At 41.2% G+C, this 17,609-nt stretch overlaps 1 protein-coding gene across 4 annotated transcripts in view; it reads right to left on the bottom strand.

The window, feature by feature from the left end:
* NAPEPLD (N-acyl phosphatidylethanolamine phospholipase D) overlaps positions 1 to 17,382 on the bottom strand; it is a 31,258-nt gene extending 13,876 nt beyond the window's left edge. Inside the window, exons 1-3 of one of the 4 annotated variants that reach the window (XM_061582087.1) lie at positions 17,078 to 17,150; positions 16,548 to 16,814; positions 6,281 to 6,581 (exon numbers count right to left, since the gene is read on the bottom strand). In XM_061582087.1, the coding sequence (XP_061438071.1) occupies positions 6,281 to 6,565 (285 nt within the window). In that variant the 5' untranslated portion in view covers positions 6,566 to 6,581; positions 16,548 to 16,814; positions 17,078 to 17,150. Of the gene's footprint in view, positions 1 to 6,280; positions 6,582 to 12,810; positions 12,916 to 12,937; positions 13,039 to 16,547; positions 16,815 to 17,077 lie in introns of those variants that run through there. The other 3 variants (XM_061582085.1, XM_061582088.1, XM_061582086.1) reach the window with 3 other exon arrangements.
* Positions 17,383 to 17,609: the final 227 nt, after the last annotated feature.

Here is a 17,609-nt window from a genome sequence, read left to right as displayed (position 1 = left end):
CGTGATAAATATCATACTTGTGTGAAGAAATCACAACACCGGTATGGGTTGAGGGAAAGTGGGCATGGTTCTTTGCCTCATTTCTGATATTATAGAGACACCTCAGCTCTGTTATAGGCTGCTGCGGTGGATAGCATTTTAATTCCTCAACCACCTCCCAGTAGTTTCTTCCAATTCCTGTAGCAGAGGGTGAGGGAATAGTGACTGAGAGAAGGGGCCAGAAAACATAGCACATAAACATTCTGTCAAGAACTAAAAAAAGGGTGTTTGTGGAAGGAAGGTCACATGCCAATTCTGCACACAGAAAAGATCAGATCTGAATGGCCTGTTGTGACATAAAGCCCCCATCCAGTAGCTTTAGAAGAGAGTTAGAGGAGCTTTGTACATCATCTAGTCCAAAGCTTTGCTGGATGCACAAAATCCAGAGCAACAGCATTTACCACAGATGGCTGTCCAGACTGTGCTTGAAGATCTCCAGCAAAGAAGAGCGCCCCACTCCACCCTGGGTAATTAGTTACATTCGCAAACTGCTCTTACATTAAATTCACCCAATATTCAACTAAAGTCTTCCTCCTGTAACTTAAACCCATTGGATCTAGTCCTGGTCTCTGCAAGAGCAGAGAACAAGCTTTTGCTTTCATCCTTCAGATATACTGTCTTAGTCTTCTTCAGGTTAGTTTTCCGTATTGCTATTTTGCTGCCCCGTTCCAGTTTGGCTACATCCTTTTTAAAAAGAATTGTGGTGCCCAGAACTAGACACTGTACATGAGATTGAGTGCTAGTTTGTTTAGATGTATGGGCAGTCGCATCCTGAAGGGTCAAGGCAGATAACCAAAACATAAACTCTACAGCAGAGGAGAGCATTTCTTCAAATCCATTACATTTCTTTACCCCCTTTCCAATTTAGTGCTAAATCCTAAAGGTCAGTCAAGAACAGGTAGGTCTTATAAAGGTGATTAGACTTGAATTTGGGTGAATACATAGCAGGATGGACTGCCATGATACAAGAGCAGTAACTGAATATGCTTCACAGCTTTGCTGTCTGAGTCAGACAGACTGGGCCTAATTAAAAAAAAGTGTTCTTGCTACATCTCAGATATCATAAGAGAGTTCAAGGGAATAGGTCTCAAAGGTATATAGCACCTGAACAGTTTAGGGCTTTAGAGGGCACACATGGGATCCATTTGCACAATGCTACAAAACTGAAAATTGGTCTTCCATTTTTATTACTGCATTAAACCTCTTTCGCATTATTTATTCTAATTTTGCTAATCATGGAAAGGGGCAAACAGCTATGCACGAAATTCAGATTCCATCCGCAACTACTAGAAATCTTGTTTAGTTATCCTACAAGCTTCTGTTATTGAAAGTGTGGACAATGCCTACTGCAATCAAATAAAGTAAGAAATTTTGTAGCAAATATAGCATCCTACATTTTTAAAGATGTTTTGTTTTTAATATGTTTTCAAGATGATTTTAATGTTTTGTTTGCCGCCCTGGGCTCCTTCTGGGAGAATGGGGAGGATATAAATTTAATTAATAAATAGTAATAAAATAATAGTAATAATAAATCATCCTGTACTTTTGCTGAGTTGCCAAAGAATGCAACATATACACAGAAACCAGTACATTTTGTTGTGCCTGGAAGGAAACAGGGAGCCAGGGTGACACTGGAATACAACTCAACTCTGTCTTCTCATACAAAGTCATCATTGTGCCAGTTGTGATGGATGACATTGATTATTATTTGATGAAGGAAATAAAGTCCTATACGCTAGGGGCTGTATCCAGCAAAGTTATCCCATTCGCACAAGGACTTCCACTTACACAATGGAATTTCCCTTTCTCTCCTTCCCTCTCTCCCCCCCATCTGTCCTGGGATTCCCCTAACCCTTGAAAGCAGACTGAGGGGGGTGCAGGGCACACGGAGGGGGGACTTCAGTTGCACAAGCAGAAGTGCCTCCATGAATGGAACAACATCACTGGTTACAACCTTAGGTTTCTGGTTAGGGATGGATATTTAATGGAACAATGCTGAAAAGCAGCTGTGTTATAGACTAGTTAAGAATTAAGTTATAAAATGATGCCATGCCCCTTCTATGATGAGCTTCCGCCGAGACCTGGCTCTTCAGGCAGGCTTTTGGGGTGGGTTAGGTTTTTATTGTTATGGTTTTAAATTTTAACGTTTTAATGTATTGTTTTTTATCTTGTACGTCGCCCAGAGTGGCTGGACAACCAGCCAGATAGGCGACTAATAAATTTAATAAATAAATAAATAAATAAATTTAAAAGTAGTGAAGATGAAAAGCACAAGGGAGAGAATGCAAGGCTCTATACTAAAGATTATGTTTTGCCAAAGACTTTAAGATACCTTCTAGCATAATTTCAAAGTTTGGCAAAATGTGGACTGAGAAATTTCAAGAGTCCTGCATCTCACAGCTTAACCCTTTAGTTTCAGGAAAGCACATAATGCAGGAGCAGGCAAACTTCAGGCTTGTATGCAGCATCTCCTTTTTTAATATATATACTAGAACCCCAAGATCTACCAACCAGGGCCAGATGTAAAATAGTGGGGAGGGGCAACATTAAGAATTAAGACTTCCGGGAAGGGTGACTTAGCCTGTGCCTGCTTTTGAGACGGGCTCCTGCCTCAAAAGAAGCTTATTCAGATATATCAGTCAGTTTTTTTTTTTTTTTTTTGACTGATTAAACTTCTCCCGGGTAGGGAGAAACGAAGAGATTAACCTCAAAGCCTATTTTTGTTGGGACGACCAGATCTCATTAATTTATGGGACGAGGTCCAGCCGACGAAGGTGGGATGGATTTTCAACAACAAGCTCTATCTGATAAAGCGAACGTTCATCTTATCTTCTAAGAGAGAACGCACTAACAGGCAAGCACCCTTCTTTCTATATTTTTCTTTTACTTGACTTAAATTGTTGCTGTTTAAAAGAGATTTGCCAGATTGATCGGTTTTTGACATCTCACTGGGGAGCCATAACTTCTCTCTGCTACTCACTAATTAATAGCTTATCTCTGTTTTTGTTGCAAAAAGCTGTCCTGGATTTGCATTCTAAAGATATACACAGAAGAGGGATTTCTATTCCAGATTTTTATTTTGAAGAATATTATACTGTCTGAGACTACTCTCTTTTTGGTCTATTTTATTTTGACGAATCTGTTTCTTGACGACTGCCATTAATTGTTTCGATCCTGGGAACTGCATTTTGTTTACTTAACTATGGAGAGATAAGGCTGTCTGCTCTGTTTATACTGTGATGTCACCAAGTTTGGAGTATTAACCCAATTGTTGCTGAAATAAGAAGTGGTTTTCCTATATTTTTCTTTTAAAATGGCAATAAACCAGGAAATAAAATCTATTGTTTGGAACTCAATGTTATCTCTGAAGAAATTAATGAAGATTCTAGAGATAAAGTTATCAATGGCATGGATAATCTTCTGGACTGGAATGATGTGATGGAGCCCAATATAGAGAAAATCTATGGAATTAATTGCAGCCATGTGACAATGGAAAAACTTTCAAGAGATGACCCAGTGTATTTTGAAAAAAAGAACAGAGATATGATTTTACAGCAGTATTTCAGCAACCTATTCAGAATGGATGGCAAGAAAATATTTGGGATAGAGGTAATTCCCATCAGACTCTTACTATATGACTATGGCTTTGACAGCAAGATTATTATGGAATACTGATAATGGAAGATTGGATACTGAAATTACTGGACTTAACAAGACTACTGAAGATGGAAGATGGAAAATGGAACTAATAGGGATAATAGAACAATGGCTACTGAAATTACTGAACCTAACAGATTCTGATGTGATGGATTAATTGAAATGTTTATTTTGACTATGGTTATGACAATAAGATTATCATAATTAGTAATGAGATGGATTAATCGATATGCTTATCTGGAAAAAAAAATTGATAGATATATTTCTTAAAGAATTGAAACCTCTCTTTGACTTTTTGTGGAAAGAATAAAGTAATGTTTATGAGATTTGATGATTAAGTAAGATAACTACTGGAGGAAAGTGATTTTATAATATGACTTAAGAGACAGGATTGTTATATATTATAGACTTATAACTGATTTGATCTTTGACAAATGGGAAGTCAATATTTTACTCTTTATTTTTTATTTTTGTTTTTTTTTTCTTTTTTTCTTTTTGTTTAACTATTTTTGATTTTGTTTTTTGTCTTTGAATGTTTTATGATTTCGTCTTGTATGTTTTATGAAAATCTGAATAAAAATTATTGAAAAAAAAAAAAGAATTAAGAAATAGGGTGCCTCCAAACACATGCGCAGCCTAGGAATTTGTTTTCAGTCTGAGCTCCCAAAATACATCCTTCATTTTCTCCTCCCCCACACGCTCTCTTCATCTTAGCAGCCTAATTTAGAAGCAACTGAAACAGTTTTGTTGCTATTGTTAAACATCTGAGAGGCAAAATCCTTGATGTACTGCAAATCACTGAGAGATCTACAAATAGATCCTGATCTACCTATCCCTGCCCTAATGACTGAAAAAACCAAAGAGATACAAAGTTTTGTAAAAGTCTGGGCTAATTTATATGCAATACTCCTCTTGTGGAAGCCAAGCCACCAGAAACAATCTCCGTGTGGCCATGGTAACCGTAGAACAGCTTATCATGTGGGCTGTTGCAACTGCATGGAGAGTTCCATTCTAAGCACCATCAGGGCCTGTAGGTGGGGATGTGGAAACTGTCTACATGACTGTGGCAATATAAGTAGCAGGCTGCCTACATTTCTTGACTGTTAAAGTATTTCTTTTATGTAGGTTCTATGTAACAAATTAACATGTTGACCAGCCCTAGGTAATATTTTGATAGGGTGCTGTGGACTCTGGTTTTAATTGCACAAGGCTATATCCTTTCCTCATAGTCTAAAGGATCTACAAACTGAAATCCAATGAGAGGGTGGGCAACATGGTGCCCTCCAGATGTTGCAGAGTACAACTTTCATCATCCCCCCTGCCATTGGCCATACTGGTTTGGGTGGATGGGTGTTTTAGTTCAAAACGTCTGGAGAGTACCACAATTCCTATCCCAGATCTAATGGAAGAAAAGCAGGCAATCACATACAGTCATGGATATTGAAAGCCTTGCTTGCTGGAGTAACTTCAACTGGTCTAATTAGCCTAAGTAAAGTTTATAGTTGTAAGCTTGATCTCTACTAAGTTAATACTGAATATTCGTGTAACAGAGATTAGCCAGTCCAGAAGCCACACAGTGGACTGGAGCAGTGGACTCCTATAAGGAGTCAGGCTTTTTACCCTGCTTTAAATCACTGAGACTTCAGACTTGGTTGAAAATAAGAAAAGCTACTTTATTTATAGAAATACAGAGTTGGTGAAGTGGAAGCGGACTGCCTTCAAGATGATTCTGACTTATGGCGAGCCCTATGAATAGGGTTTTCATGGTAAGCGGTATTCAGAGATGGTTTTCTGAGGCTGAGAGGCAGTGACTGGCCCAAGGTCACCCAGTGAGCTTCATGGCTGAGTTGATAGGAAAGGCAATCTAGTTCTCACTCACTGACTGACTAGGAGGTACAATGGCCAGACTTGATCACTGTCCCCATGCTACAGGAGAGTGAGACAAAGGCAAGATATCTCCTCTCCCTCTGGACGGAGAAGAAAGAGAAAGGAGAGTTTGGAAGAAGTGGTCAGCTTCCCTTAGAGTATCAGTCTACAAGGAAGGAAGAGAGGTAGATGAGCACAGGCCAGTGACAGACAGCTAAGCCATCTTAGCAGACTCTAAGTCTGCCCTCTGGAATGCTTTAAGCTGAATTCCTGCACTGAGCAGAGGGTTGGACTTGATGACTTTATAGGTCCCTTCCAACTCTACTATTCTATGAATGCAAACTACCCAAACTGGAGTTGCACTTTTCCACAGTTATAACCATGGTCCTGGGCTAATCTGAGGGCAAACTGCATTTGTAGAACCAAATCTTCAAAAGCAGAAATCCTTGGGCTCTCATTTAATTTAAAGTCAATTGTTCTTATAAGCACCATTTTTAGTGGAATTCTACATATCACACAGAGAATGCATTCAGCAGAGAACCGCAACCAGTCCAGCTCTCATGGTGAACATTCCTATATAATACACAATTTCTAGATTTAATATTTTTAGATATATGCTTCAAAAATCTTAGGCTTACAGACAACAATGGGATTTGTGTGAAGTAGCTTTGAGAGTGTTTCAAGCATGGCCAGAAAAATACAACTATAGAATATTTACCTGCTTTGAAGATGGGACCTTGCTGTTGTCCTTTTCTGTAAGAGCCCACTTCAAAATATTTGGGAAACATGGTGATTTCCATGTTGGCCAGGGGTTGATAAACCTTCCATCTTTACCTCTCTTTGACTTTGTTACATCTTCCTCCAACCTATAATCCAGTCTGAAGCTTTTTCTGGAAGTTCTGGAAGAATCACTGCCTCGGGAACCTTGACTAGAATTTTGCCGTTTTCTTACTGCTTCTTTAGGATTCTGATTGTAAGCAGACAAAGGCTGCTCTTCGTCCATATCTTTTGGCGAAAAACTAAAGAAAACATATTAAAAAGTTTATTTTCTTTTAACTGCATTTGTTTAAAACAACAACAATTATATCCCCCAAATTACCCTGTGAATTCCTCATCCATTTTTCTGTACAAAGAATGCTTAAAGAACTTGTCTTAGCAAGCACGTGTGGCAAGATTTTTTTAAAATTCAGGCACAATCTTGCTCTGTGCTATGCATAGCATCAAACTCTCAAGTTGATGCATGCCGGGAATGGTTAGTCAGGATTCACTTCTGGAAGAATAGCAAACACTCCTGAAACTCACAATCTGTACAATTAGATGTACCAAATTCGTCCTTGAGACTGGTCAACCAACCAGGCAATAACTTAGTAGCTGGCAGTATAGTGCATTCACGTCTGTGGCAAAGTCATGAATGAGAGTAGGGAAGGAGAGATTAACCAGAAGTAATATGTCTCAAGTCAACTTTTTCGCTGGTGTAGTGCTTTAAACTGTGATAGGTACTTCCCATCACACTTTTAAGAGTGGGAAGCAAGGAATGATAAGCTGCAATGCTTTCTAGCAGCAATATGGTTACTGCTATCAAGATGTATCAGATGTTTATGTCTTGATAATGAATCATTTTAATGGTTTGCAAGGACCTCAAACCCACCACACATGTACTACATTTGCATCAACCATTTCAGCCTTTAGATTTAAATATCCAGAATTAAAATCCTAGCTTAGACTTTGTACACTGGGGATTATAAATATTTCCTAGCTGCACTCTGAACTTCTGTCAGAAACACTTGATTAAAATGAACTCTTTGGTCCTCTATTAAGATCACAACAAACAGCGCCTTGATTGCTAATCCAGTTACTAGAACTGAAAGGGTACATGAGGTCCCAAGAGCTCTGTATAGCTGCAACAATTAATGATCATATGTCAAGAGACAGGTGCATATTAAACACTGAAGGATACATCAGAAGAGGTATAAAACTCTTTTTTTTTAAAAAGTCACGTGTGTTGGTAGATAAAGTGGGAGTACAATGAATGCTTGGAAACGAGTGGGAAGAACTGGGATGTCTAAACAAAACAAGAACAGTAAACAGAATCATGGATCTTAGAGAAATATTGCCTCAGGAAAAATAGGGTCCGGCTGGCACAGGTAGACTTACGGCGCAGAAGAAAGGTAAAGAAGAAATTGAGAATGCCTCACACAGTAGTACCCAGGTGAGAGAGGTAATATGCTGTGAAAGAGGGAACAGGAGGAAGAAAAGGCTGGGGAAGCCAAAGAATCAAGAGAGGCTGAAGAAGTGGTGGGATGTCTGGATTTCAGCCAAATTAACCAGCTACATTATATTTTCAAGGTTCCTATTACAATGCCAGTGTTGCTACAACTATCACTGCCAAGAAACATTCTTACATATAAACAAGCTTTAATACTGTTTTAGAAATTGGGAACAGGCCTTCAAGGTGGAGATGAATAAAAGCTTAACTGAGGTACCCAGAGATATCCAGTACTAGGCCAGTTTGAACACAATCATGCCCAACATAATTTGCAAGGGAGCCTACTGAAACAAGCGCAATGCAGTTCTATTAATCAAAGTGTTTAGTCTTTGATGCCAGTAAGACAAGGCACGTATCCTTAGGCTGCAATCCTATTCTCAGTTTGGAAGCCTCACTGAACTCAATGAGACTAGGTAATGAGTAGACATGTTTAGGATAGTGCTGTTAGTGTGGTGCAGTTGCTAGAGTGTTGGACTAGGACCTAGGAGACCAGCGTTCAAATCCCTACTCAGCCACGAAGCTTGCTGGGTAACCTTGGGCCACTCACAGCTTGTCAGCCTAACCTACCTCACAGGGTTGTTGTGAGGTTAAACAGAGAGGGAGGAGAACCATATATATCGCCTTGAGCCCCTTGGAGGAACGGTGGGATATAAATGTAATAAAATAAATAGTTTAAGAAACTTGGCTCCATCACTTTGAGCACCATCTAAACCAAAGTTCAGTTAACAGATATACAGTACTTACCATCTTCCATGAATGACTGGAATTGTCATAATTCATTATCATTTTGTTATTAAATTCAAGACTGTGTTGGTACAAAATTTATGCAGGAAGCTGAGCATTACTGTTAAGAAATAGATGGACTTTACTATTTTGGCTTCACATAATGAAACTTCCCTCATCACCTCCTCAAGATTCCCTGCTGCTATATGGGCACGCCTTTTGCTGAGAAATGAAATTGTGATGTCATGGCCAGGTGACAACTAGAGTGGGGAAGGGGTACAGCCACGTGACCATTTCTAGTCAGTCTGCAACTCTGCTGAGACATTTAAGGCATTAGTCACTATTCTTCTCAAAAGAAATATATTTTCATTAACGTTCACTAGTACATCTGCACATCTAAGATGTGGACCAGGCTTTTAAGCTTTTCTTGTAAGTTTTCCTTAACTATAAAAGCCTCTTCCACCTTATGCGTTCCTTTTAGTTCTTAATAATTGTGTATTTTTAAAGACATCCCTCTACATGAAATCATTATACTCCAATTCATCCTGGCTTTTTATATACTGAGACATGGCATAGCCTCAGACACAGATGCCTGCCTCAGGGCCCCAGAGTTTCTATTTAGCAAGTGAAGAATTTTAAAGCAGGTATCAAAAACTCTAGAAGAGAAAATGGGGCAGCTTCACCTTATGCATACAGGAGCATGTGTGCGAGAGAAGGTGGGGCTTACCAGTGTGTGTGTGTATTAGGAGGGCCCATTTTACACTTTTGCCTAGTGCACCATATAAACTAGAGCTGCCACCCCAGCAGTTTGAACTCAAGGAGACCTCTTCTCCTCTGAATGACTCCTTTGAAGGATGGAGAGTATGGAAAACATAGTTTAAGAAACTGTATGGCTGCATCTTCTACTTGTATATCACTTCTATGCAGCAAAAGAAAAAGAAGTACACCAACATTTATGAAAGACAGAGACTTACCTATTTTGCCACAATACCATGCAAAGACACAAAAGCCAAAAGGCTTATAGCCACCAAAGGGTATGAACAGATTTATATAATTTCTGAATGCCTGTGTCATGTTCAACAGCCCAGCAACTATGCATCCCACACTTCTACCTGTTCTGTAAATATAATGGTATTTGATCTGTCTACATATCTGTTGTTGTTACATGCCTTCAAGTCGATTACGACTTATGGCGACCCTATGGATCAGTGACCTCCAAGAGCATCTGTCATGAACCACCCTGTTCAGATCTTGTAAGTTCAGGTCTGTGGCTTTCTTTATGGAATCAATCCATCTCTTGTTTGGCCTTCCTCTTTTTCTCCTCCCTTCTGTTTTTCCCAGCATTATTGTCTTTTCTCGGGAATCATGTCTTCTCATCATGTGTCCAAAGTATGATAACCTCAGTTTCATCATTTTAGCTTCTAGTGACAGTTCTGGTTTAATTTATTCCAACACCCAATTATTTGTCTTTTTCACAGTCCATGGTATCCACAAAGCTCTCCTCCAACACCACATTTCAAATGAGTGGATTTTTCTCTTATCCGCTTTTTTCACAGTCCAACTTTCACATCCATACATAGAGATCGGGAATACCATGGTCTGAATGATCCTGACTTTGGTGTTCAGTGATACATCTTTGCATTTGAGGACCTTTTCTAGCTCTCTCATAGCTGCCCTCCCCAGTGCTAGCCTTCTTCTGATTTCTTGACTATTGTCTCCATTTTGGTTAATGACTGGGCCAAGGTATTGATAATCCTTGACAAGTTCAATGTCCTCATTGTCAACTGTAAAGTTACATAAATCTTCTGTTGTCATTACTTTAGTCTTTTTGACGTTCAGCTGTAGTCCTGCTTTTGTACTTTCCTCTAACTTTCATCAGTATTCTTTTCAAATCATTACTGGTTTCTGCTAATAGTATGGTATCATCTGCATATCTTAAATTATTGATATTTCTCCCTCCAATTTTCATACACTGATACTATTGCAAATAGAATATTCAGCAGGATTCCCACCCCTGCCCTACCTGTGGCAAACTGACAATTACCATTATTTGGCACTGCCAGTCTGGAAAGGTTCTTATCCCAATTAAAAAACAAACTTAACCATGAATATTTTAAGGACGCCAACTTCTTGAAAGTCAACCTATTTATCCAGATATCTGAGCTTACTCCAGAGGCAGTGATATATTTTCCATGCCTCATTAAATGTAACTTTGGCAACCAGATATTTGCAGAACATCTAGCTACAAGCATCCAGCTTCCTCCAACACTGTAGGTGTGTGTAGGTTAAAGGTGTGTATGAGCTAATGGTAAACACTGACTGAGCAAAAAGCTACATAGTATGTGTATGAATGCAACTACCTTTGGACTATTATAAATTTAACACAGTACAACTTCCTTTTCACTGAGACACTCATTGGTGAACAGCAGTACTGTATCAAAATGCAAGTCAACCTGGCTTCTGAGTGAGAGACAGAATTCTGGGGAGCTGCATTTTTGGTGACAGCACAAATGCAGTTCACGAGTATATAAAGTGCAACTGATGAACCTGGATGGATATGAAGCTAAATATGAAGAGCAAACTGCGGCGGCAGTAATAGCAGCAGCCGGAGTAGCATCCGCCCCACCTCAGCAGGCTCTTCTCCTTGCTCCTCCACCAGTTGGGGGCTCCCAGGTCGGCAAGGAGCGGCAGCTACATGAACTGGGAGGCCTGATGGAGGTGGCGGGAGCAGCAGCAGCCCCAGTTCAGCTGCAGCCAGTCCGGGAGGGAGCACTGGCAGCACTGGTGGAGGGCCGGCAGCAGGCAGGAAGACGGAGACGGTGCTCAAGGGCTCTCTGCGCAAATACACCAACCCCATCCAAGGGTAGCAAAGCAGATACTTCATACTGCGTGAAGAGGAAAACGAAAGGTCTCTCGTCTCTAAGTTACAAAATGGAGGACGGCGGTTTTGGGAGTCAAGAAGATCAGGTCTTGAAAAAGCTGAAGAAGAGCCAATTTGTGTCCTTTCAAACTGAGACTGTCTTACCTCCGGAGCAGAGCATATCTAGTATAAAAAACCTGGCTGAATGCGGTTCTTATCGTGACACATTTAAACGTTTTTTCTTTTCTTTTAATAATGTTATTTGTTATTTAATTTTGAGAATTGCATTATTGTATTGATGTATTATGATGTGTTGTTATATGTGTTTTTGTAAGCCGCCTTGAGGGCCTTTTGGCAATAAGGCAGGGTATAAATTTAATAAATAAATAAATAAATAAATTACCACCAATATATGAACATGTGATACACAAAGCTAAAAAAGTTATTTATGAATTCCTATAGGTTTTCATTTAAAATATATATTGTAATCACTTTTATTTAGCAGTAGAACAGACTGAAATCAATGGGACATTTCCAAATCCTCCTCCCCCAAAATAATTTAGCATCAGAATGCCTGTTTCCAGTTCTCTCTTTTTGGAACATACGCACACATATGCGAATAAAAGCAAAAGTTTACACAACCAACACAAAAAGATTAAGGTTGAGTACACAGGGTATTTTATTCTAGAACTAACGGAGACTGGGTACTTGTTTTTTCTATGCAGTCCACACACAATCTAAACCTATTGCATACTTTTTGCTCCTGAAAAGCGCATCTCGAGAAACACAGCAGCAACTGGCAATTTAAAAAATAACATTTTGCCATTTTTTAAATCACAGGAGCAGTCCTATACGATCTTTATTAACCTTCCAGAAGCTTTGTAGCAGGTGTAGCAATGTGGAGACATGCCATAGTTGGGGGAGGCCAAGTTTGCATTCTGAATTGTTACTGCCAGCGCTTCCCCCAAAATGGAAAAAGCTCTGCCAGCAAGCGTGACTGAAAAACCTGCACTCAGCACCTTCTCTTCCTTTTTTAACGCACAAAAAGTCACCTTGAGCCTCTGAGCTAGCATGAGAAGCCAAAGACGCATGTCTTGTTTTTGTTTGAAACAAGAGAGGTATAAAATAGACTTTGTAAAGGAAGTATCTTTGGCAACTTGTAACTACTTAGGGCACAATCCAACTTACACCGGGCTGGGGTGAGTTGGATGTTATGGAGCCGGGCTGTACAAGCAGACTCCCGGCTATGCCGGGCTACCGGCAGCAGCTCTCAGCTGCTGCTGAGCCATGGCACCGCTAGCCCGGTGGATGGAGGGCCGACGAAAACCAGCAGAAGCCCCCAACATGGGGCGTTCCATGGGCGTAGCGGGGGGAGGAGCTGTGGAGGGGGGAGACTTACGTAAGATCCTCCTCGTGTTCAGACCCCTTCCGCGGGTCCCGTTCCCCTGCAAAGTCCGCCAGTCAATAACCCGGCGCCGTAAAATAATTTACTTAAATTCTCATTGTGGCCTACAGGAAGCACTTACTCTCTGAGAGGCCTGTCTGTTGGAGCCCGCACTTCCCGGCCGCCTCGTGTGTGCAGCTCCCAGCGGAGCCGGCATTCAACCAGGCCGGTGGCTCCTGAGTGGGGGGAGGAGGATCCTGCAGAGCTTTCGGCCGGCTCCCCATCCGCCGGCTCCCCCATTTGGATTGCTCTGCCCATGACTGGCAGAGGCATAATGGATTTTCATCCTCATCCTCTTCAATGTGTTGCTTTTCAGCAATGAATTTGTTTTAGGCAACTAGCAGAAGAGAATGCTGCTATAAGCACAAGTGCGGGTCCAAGGCATTTGGAATGAAAGACTGGGCATTCATAGCGACACTATGCAATCATATAGATCAAGGCACTTGTTTATGAATTTAGATCATTTGTACTCCACTCTTCAGCCAAAAAAGGCTCCTGAAGTGGCTTACATACCTTTTAATACCGCCAATCAACTATTTTTGAATGAATGATTACAACGTTCTGCCCTTTTTTAAGGGCCCGCAGTGAACTAGATTTTATGTAGATAATGCCAGGCATGGAAGATGAGGTGTGTATGTGTCAAAACAGAAGCAGAGCAAAGAGTGTAATTGTAGGATGACAGATGTGTAAAAAGGAATGGTAGAGATAGGCTAGGAGGGAAACTCAGTGACAGCAGAGAAGCTGGAACTGATTGTCCAGCAAAGCTACTACTGAAAATCATTTACTGGACTATCATGATCTCCACAGAAACCCATACATAAAGAAACATGAATCCAACTTAAAGAACCACAAGAGAATAGAAGGAGCCCCAAGGGCTTACTAGTCCAATCATGAATAGTGATGGGAGATCCTCTACATTCAGACAGTCATTCCCAATGGACTAGGTGCAACAAACAACAGAACACAGCCTATGATCATCTAGATTACTGCTCTCCGTAAGGAGGACCAAACAAGGCTAATCACATCAAGTGAGCTCATATAGTAAATTTACTTTAAAAACAAAATACAGGTAACTGAAGTAAACAGATTGTAGAGCACACTGCAAAGTGAGATATGAAAGCAAAAGCCATCCAAGGAAAAAGAACATTCTCTTAGCTCTTTCCAGTGAACCCATCTGTCCAGGATCTCACTACCCAGCTTTAGTAAACTCCTACAGCTTTTAGGAGCAGAACAATTTATTCTTGACAATCACAAGATACCATAGTAAAAATAAACAAAACACCTCTCACTCTCTCACACAGTTTTAGAACTAAAATGTAGTATTTCTACCTTTTCTAGGGAGGCTATTACAGCATTCCCTACCTCTGAGAATCAGAACCATTTTCCTGGTCAATACTTAAAATTTGTCATTTCTTCATAAGTAGTTCAGCTAGGGAGGACAAGCAGCATCTTGCCTAAACAATCCTATCCCCAGTTAAGTACTCCTTGAGAGAAGGTACACAGCCTTATGCCAATGGTGGGAGGCATATAAATCGTCAAGGCTGAGGCCCCTCTAGGACTGTATAAATGGAGGAGTGTGGTCACAAACAATCCATTGTCAGCCAAGGGCCCAGTGAACGTATGTTGGGGATACAGCGGTAGAAGGAACAGAAAATTGGCTCCAAGCATTTGGCATATATATGTTTTGGAGCCAAGATGGAAGAAGTAGAACCAAAAAAAAGGGGGGGGAGGATAAACAAACATGTTGTTAAACATGAGCCAGGCTTGTTTTTTTATTGTGTGTTTATTTATTCTATTTAAAGAGAGATTACTAGCAAGCTATCCAGGGTATGCTACACTGGACAAATTAAAAACTAGGTCCAATTGCCAAATACTGGACCATTTTTCGGTACAGCAGTTTATTTTAGGCTGCTCTACAGAAGATCCATGCCTACTACACATATCTGTCTACAAGATTTGTTTTACATTTGCAATTCAAAACTAAGACATCAGTACTGCAAGGCATACAAATTTGGGAGGTGGGGAATTATATAACATGCTTTTTGAAGACTGCTGCAGCACATTTCCATGTCAATGAAGGAGAAGGCTAGGACTATAGCAACTGAAATTGCCTGGCTTTCACTCTTCTGTCCAGTCTTACTCACTAGTTAAAAATGAAACATATCTCCCCTGGGGAAGAGGGAAAGGGAAGCAAGGAATGGATAAAATGTATGCTAATATTTCATTTGGACATCACCTATTTTCTTTGTAGCCCATATAATAATCCCTCCATGTGGTGTGGCTGCCCATTCATAAAAAATCTATAAAACAAATAATTGGATTGTAAAATACTGCTATTGATCTATCACAAACCATGATGTGGATCTGAAAGAGACCCAAGACCTGATGAGGTGTAGTTCAAATTAAGCCTTAGTGGAAAAGGGAGAGACTTTAGCAATAGTTTTCCAATTTTAAAAGGCACTGCTGATTTGAGGTAAAAGCTACTTCATTTTCACAGAATGCAGGACCAATCTCTTAATTCATAACACAGACCAATCAATGTCAAATTGATGGATGACAAAGGTTTAATCATCTTGATATTTTTACAACACAAACATTGCTGTACCTGCTTGTAAAGTATATATGCCATCTGCACACCATTTTGCAGTTTCCAAACTTTCAAGACAGCAAGTCACACACTGATTCACCACATACCCCAACTGCGCACCTGACAGTGTGAGAGACCCTTACTCAGACAATGTATTAGTCATCAAACTGTACCGCAACAGAACTTCAGCAAGGCCTTGATACCATAACAGATGGCTGGGAAGTAGTGGCAATAGTGGGGAGACGCACATAAATCATGGGCAGCCCCATCCATAAAGCAGTAAAGGCAAAAATATCAATTTAGTCCACTTGCACAAAATGGAAATGGACTGCCTTCAAGTCGATACCGACTTATGGCTACCCTATGAATCATGGTAAGCGGTATTCAGAGGGAGTTTACCATTGCCTCCCTCTGTGGCTAGTCCTCCCCAGCTGGCTAGGGCCTGCTCAGCTTGCCAGGGCCTGCTCAGCTTGCCACAGCTGCATAAACCAGCCCCTTCCTTGTCCGCAACTGCCAGCTGGGGGGCAACTCGAGTCAGCTCCTTGGGACTATGCAGCTTGCCCACAGCTGCACAGGTTGCAGGGCACATAACCCCTGAGCCACTCACTGTGGGGGTGATCTTTAGCTGGCCCTTTACATCCAGGAGACACGAGTAGGGATGTGAACTCACAGACTCTGGACTCCCAGCCAGGCTCTCTCACAAGTGGTGCATAAATCAGCTTTTGCGTATCTAGCACCTGCAATTCTTAAAGTCACTTTTAGTTTTTTAGACTAAAATTTAAATGTAACACCTGCAAGCATTTTCACACATAAATGTTTCCATATAACACATTTTATTTCTCTCACGCACTTTTATCCACATTTACATTCAGATGCTGCACAAGATGTGTGAATAGCTTAAATACATTTTTCAATTGTGAAAACAGGTGACACTGGATAGAACTTTCATTTAAAATTGGCTGTCTTCCATTTTCTGATTCACATTATCGACATTCACAAGTGAGGCATTTGTGCAGCTGGATCCAGCACAGGTCCCCTCAGAAATGAGTCTCAGGGCCTCCAATGGGTCTTAAGTAAATTGTACCTATGGCAAGTCCCATCTTACCAGATGTCCAATGGAATGCAACAACTCCTGCTCTCAGCATCCAAGCCTTACAGCACAATCCTATATATGTCTACTTAGAAGTAGGTCCCATAGGGCTTACTCGCAGGTAAGCATGCATAGGATTACTGACTTTCACTACAACACTCGGCATACTTCACGGAGAGACAGCATCATTCGTCTCAGCGAGGTCTTCCTTCTCAGTTTAGCCTTGTGCGATCCAGCGACGCGAAATCGGCTCCTTACATTCAAGAGTTATAGAGTAGCCAACTGAGGAGCAAAGATGGGGAATACACACTGCAGGATGCGAAGGAACAGAGGGGACTCTTCCTCGTATGCAAAAACATTTTTCATGGAACCCAATGCAACTGAAAGTAAAGCGTGTGATCTCTGTAGATCTGCAGGGGTGAACATTCTACCTCCCTCCCCCACCCCGCCTTTTTTAAAAATATAAATTTCACCGATCGTTCTCCGCCCAATGCATTTTGAACTGGCGCTGGTAATGTCCTGCGGAGGAGCTGCTAGCTTCTCACCTCTCTTCTTCCTCCTCGTCCATGACGGGGCTGCGATTCCCCTTTCTTCCCGGTTGCTGCTGCTCTCTCCAACTGCAGCTGCCGAATTGCCGTTCCTCTCTCGCTGCTGTCCACCTGCAAGCCGCTGACGGCAGCGAAAAGAGCTCGAGGCAGCAGCTCCGCAGCTCTCTACACCTCACCATGGGACACCAAGCGACTTGCCCAGGGCGGGTCCGCCGGGAACAGAATCCCGTTCCCTTCCCGGCCCTATTTCCCAGCCACAGAACTCGCTGCCGCCCTCTGCCTTGCTGAGAAGAAATAGCCTACCGGGTTTTCCTTTCCTTATATCAGTTCCCTATCACAGCGACTGGTAGCCTAAGGCGGCCATCTTGGTAAAGGCAAGGGAGACTTCCTGTCACCAGCACAAACTAATGTAGCATTGACAACTATGACTTCCACCACCACCTTGGGAGGCGAATCAAGAGAGCTTTATAGTGTTAAACTTTTTAATGGTGCACAGCGATCGTTATATAGATTGTTATATGGAGTCATC

The sequence above is a fragment of the Rhineura floridana genome, chromosome 8, assembly GCF_030035675.1.
Source record: "Rhineura floridana isolate rRhiFlo1 chromosome 8, rRhiFlo1.hap2, whole genome shotgun sequence".
NCBI lineage: Eukaryota > Metazoa > Chordata > Lepidosauria > Squamata > Rhineuridae > Rhineura > Rhineura floridana.
The sequence above is the reverse complement of the archived record's forward strand: the minus strand, read 5'-3'. Positions and strand labels throughout refer to the sequence as shown.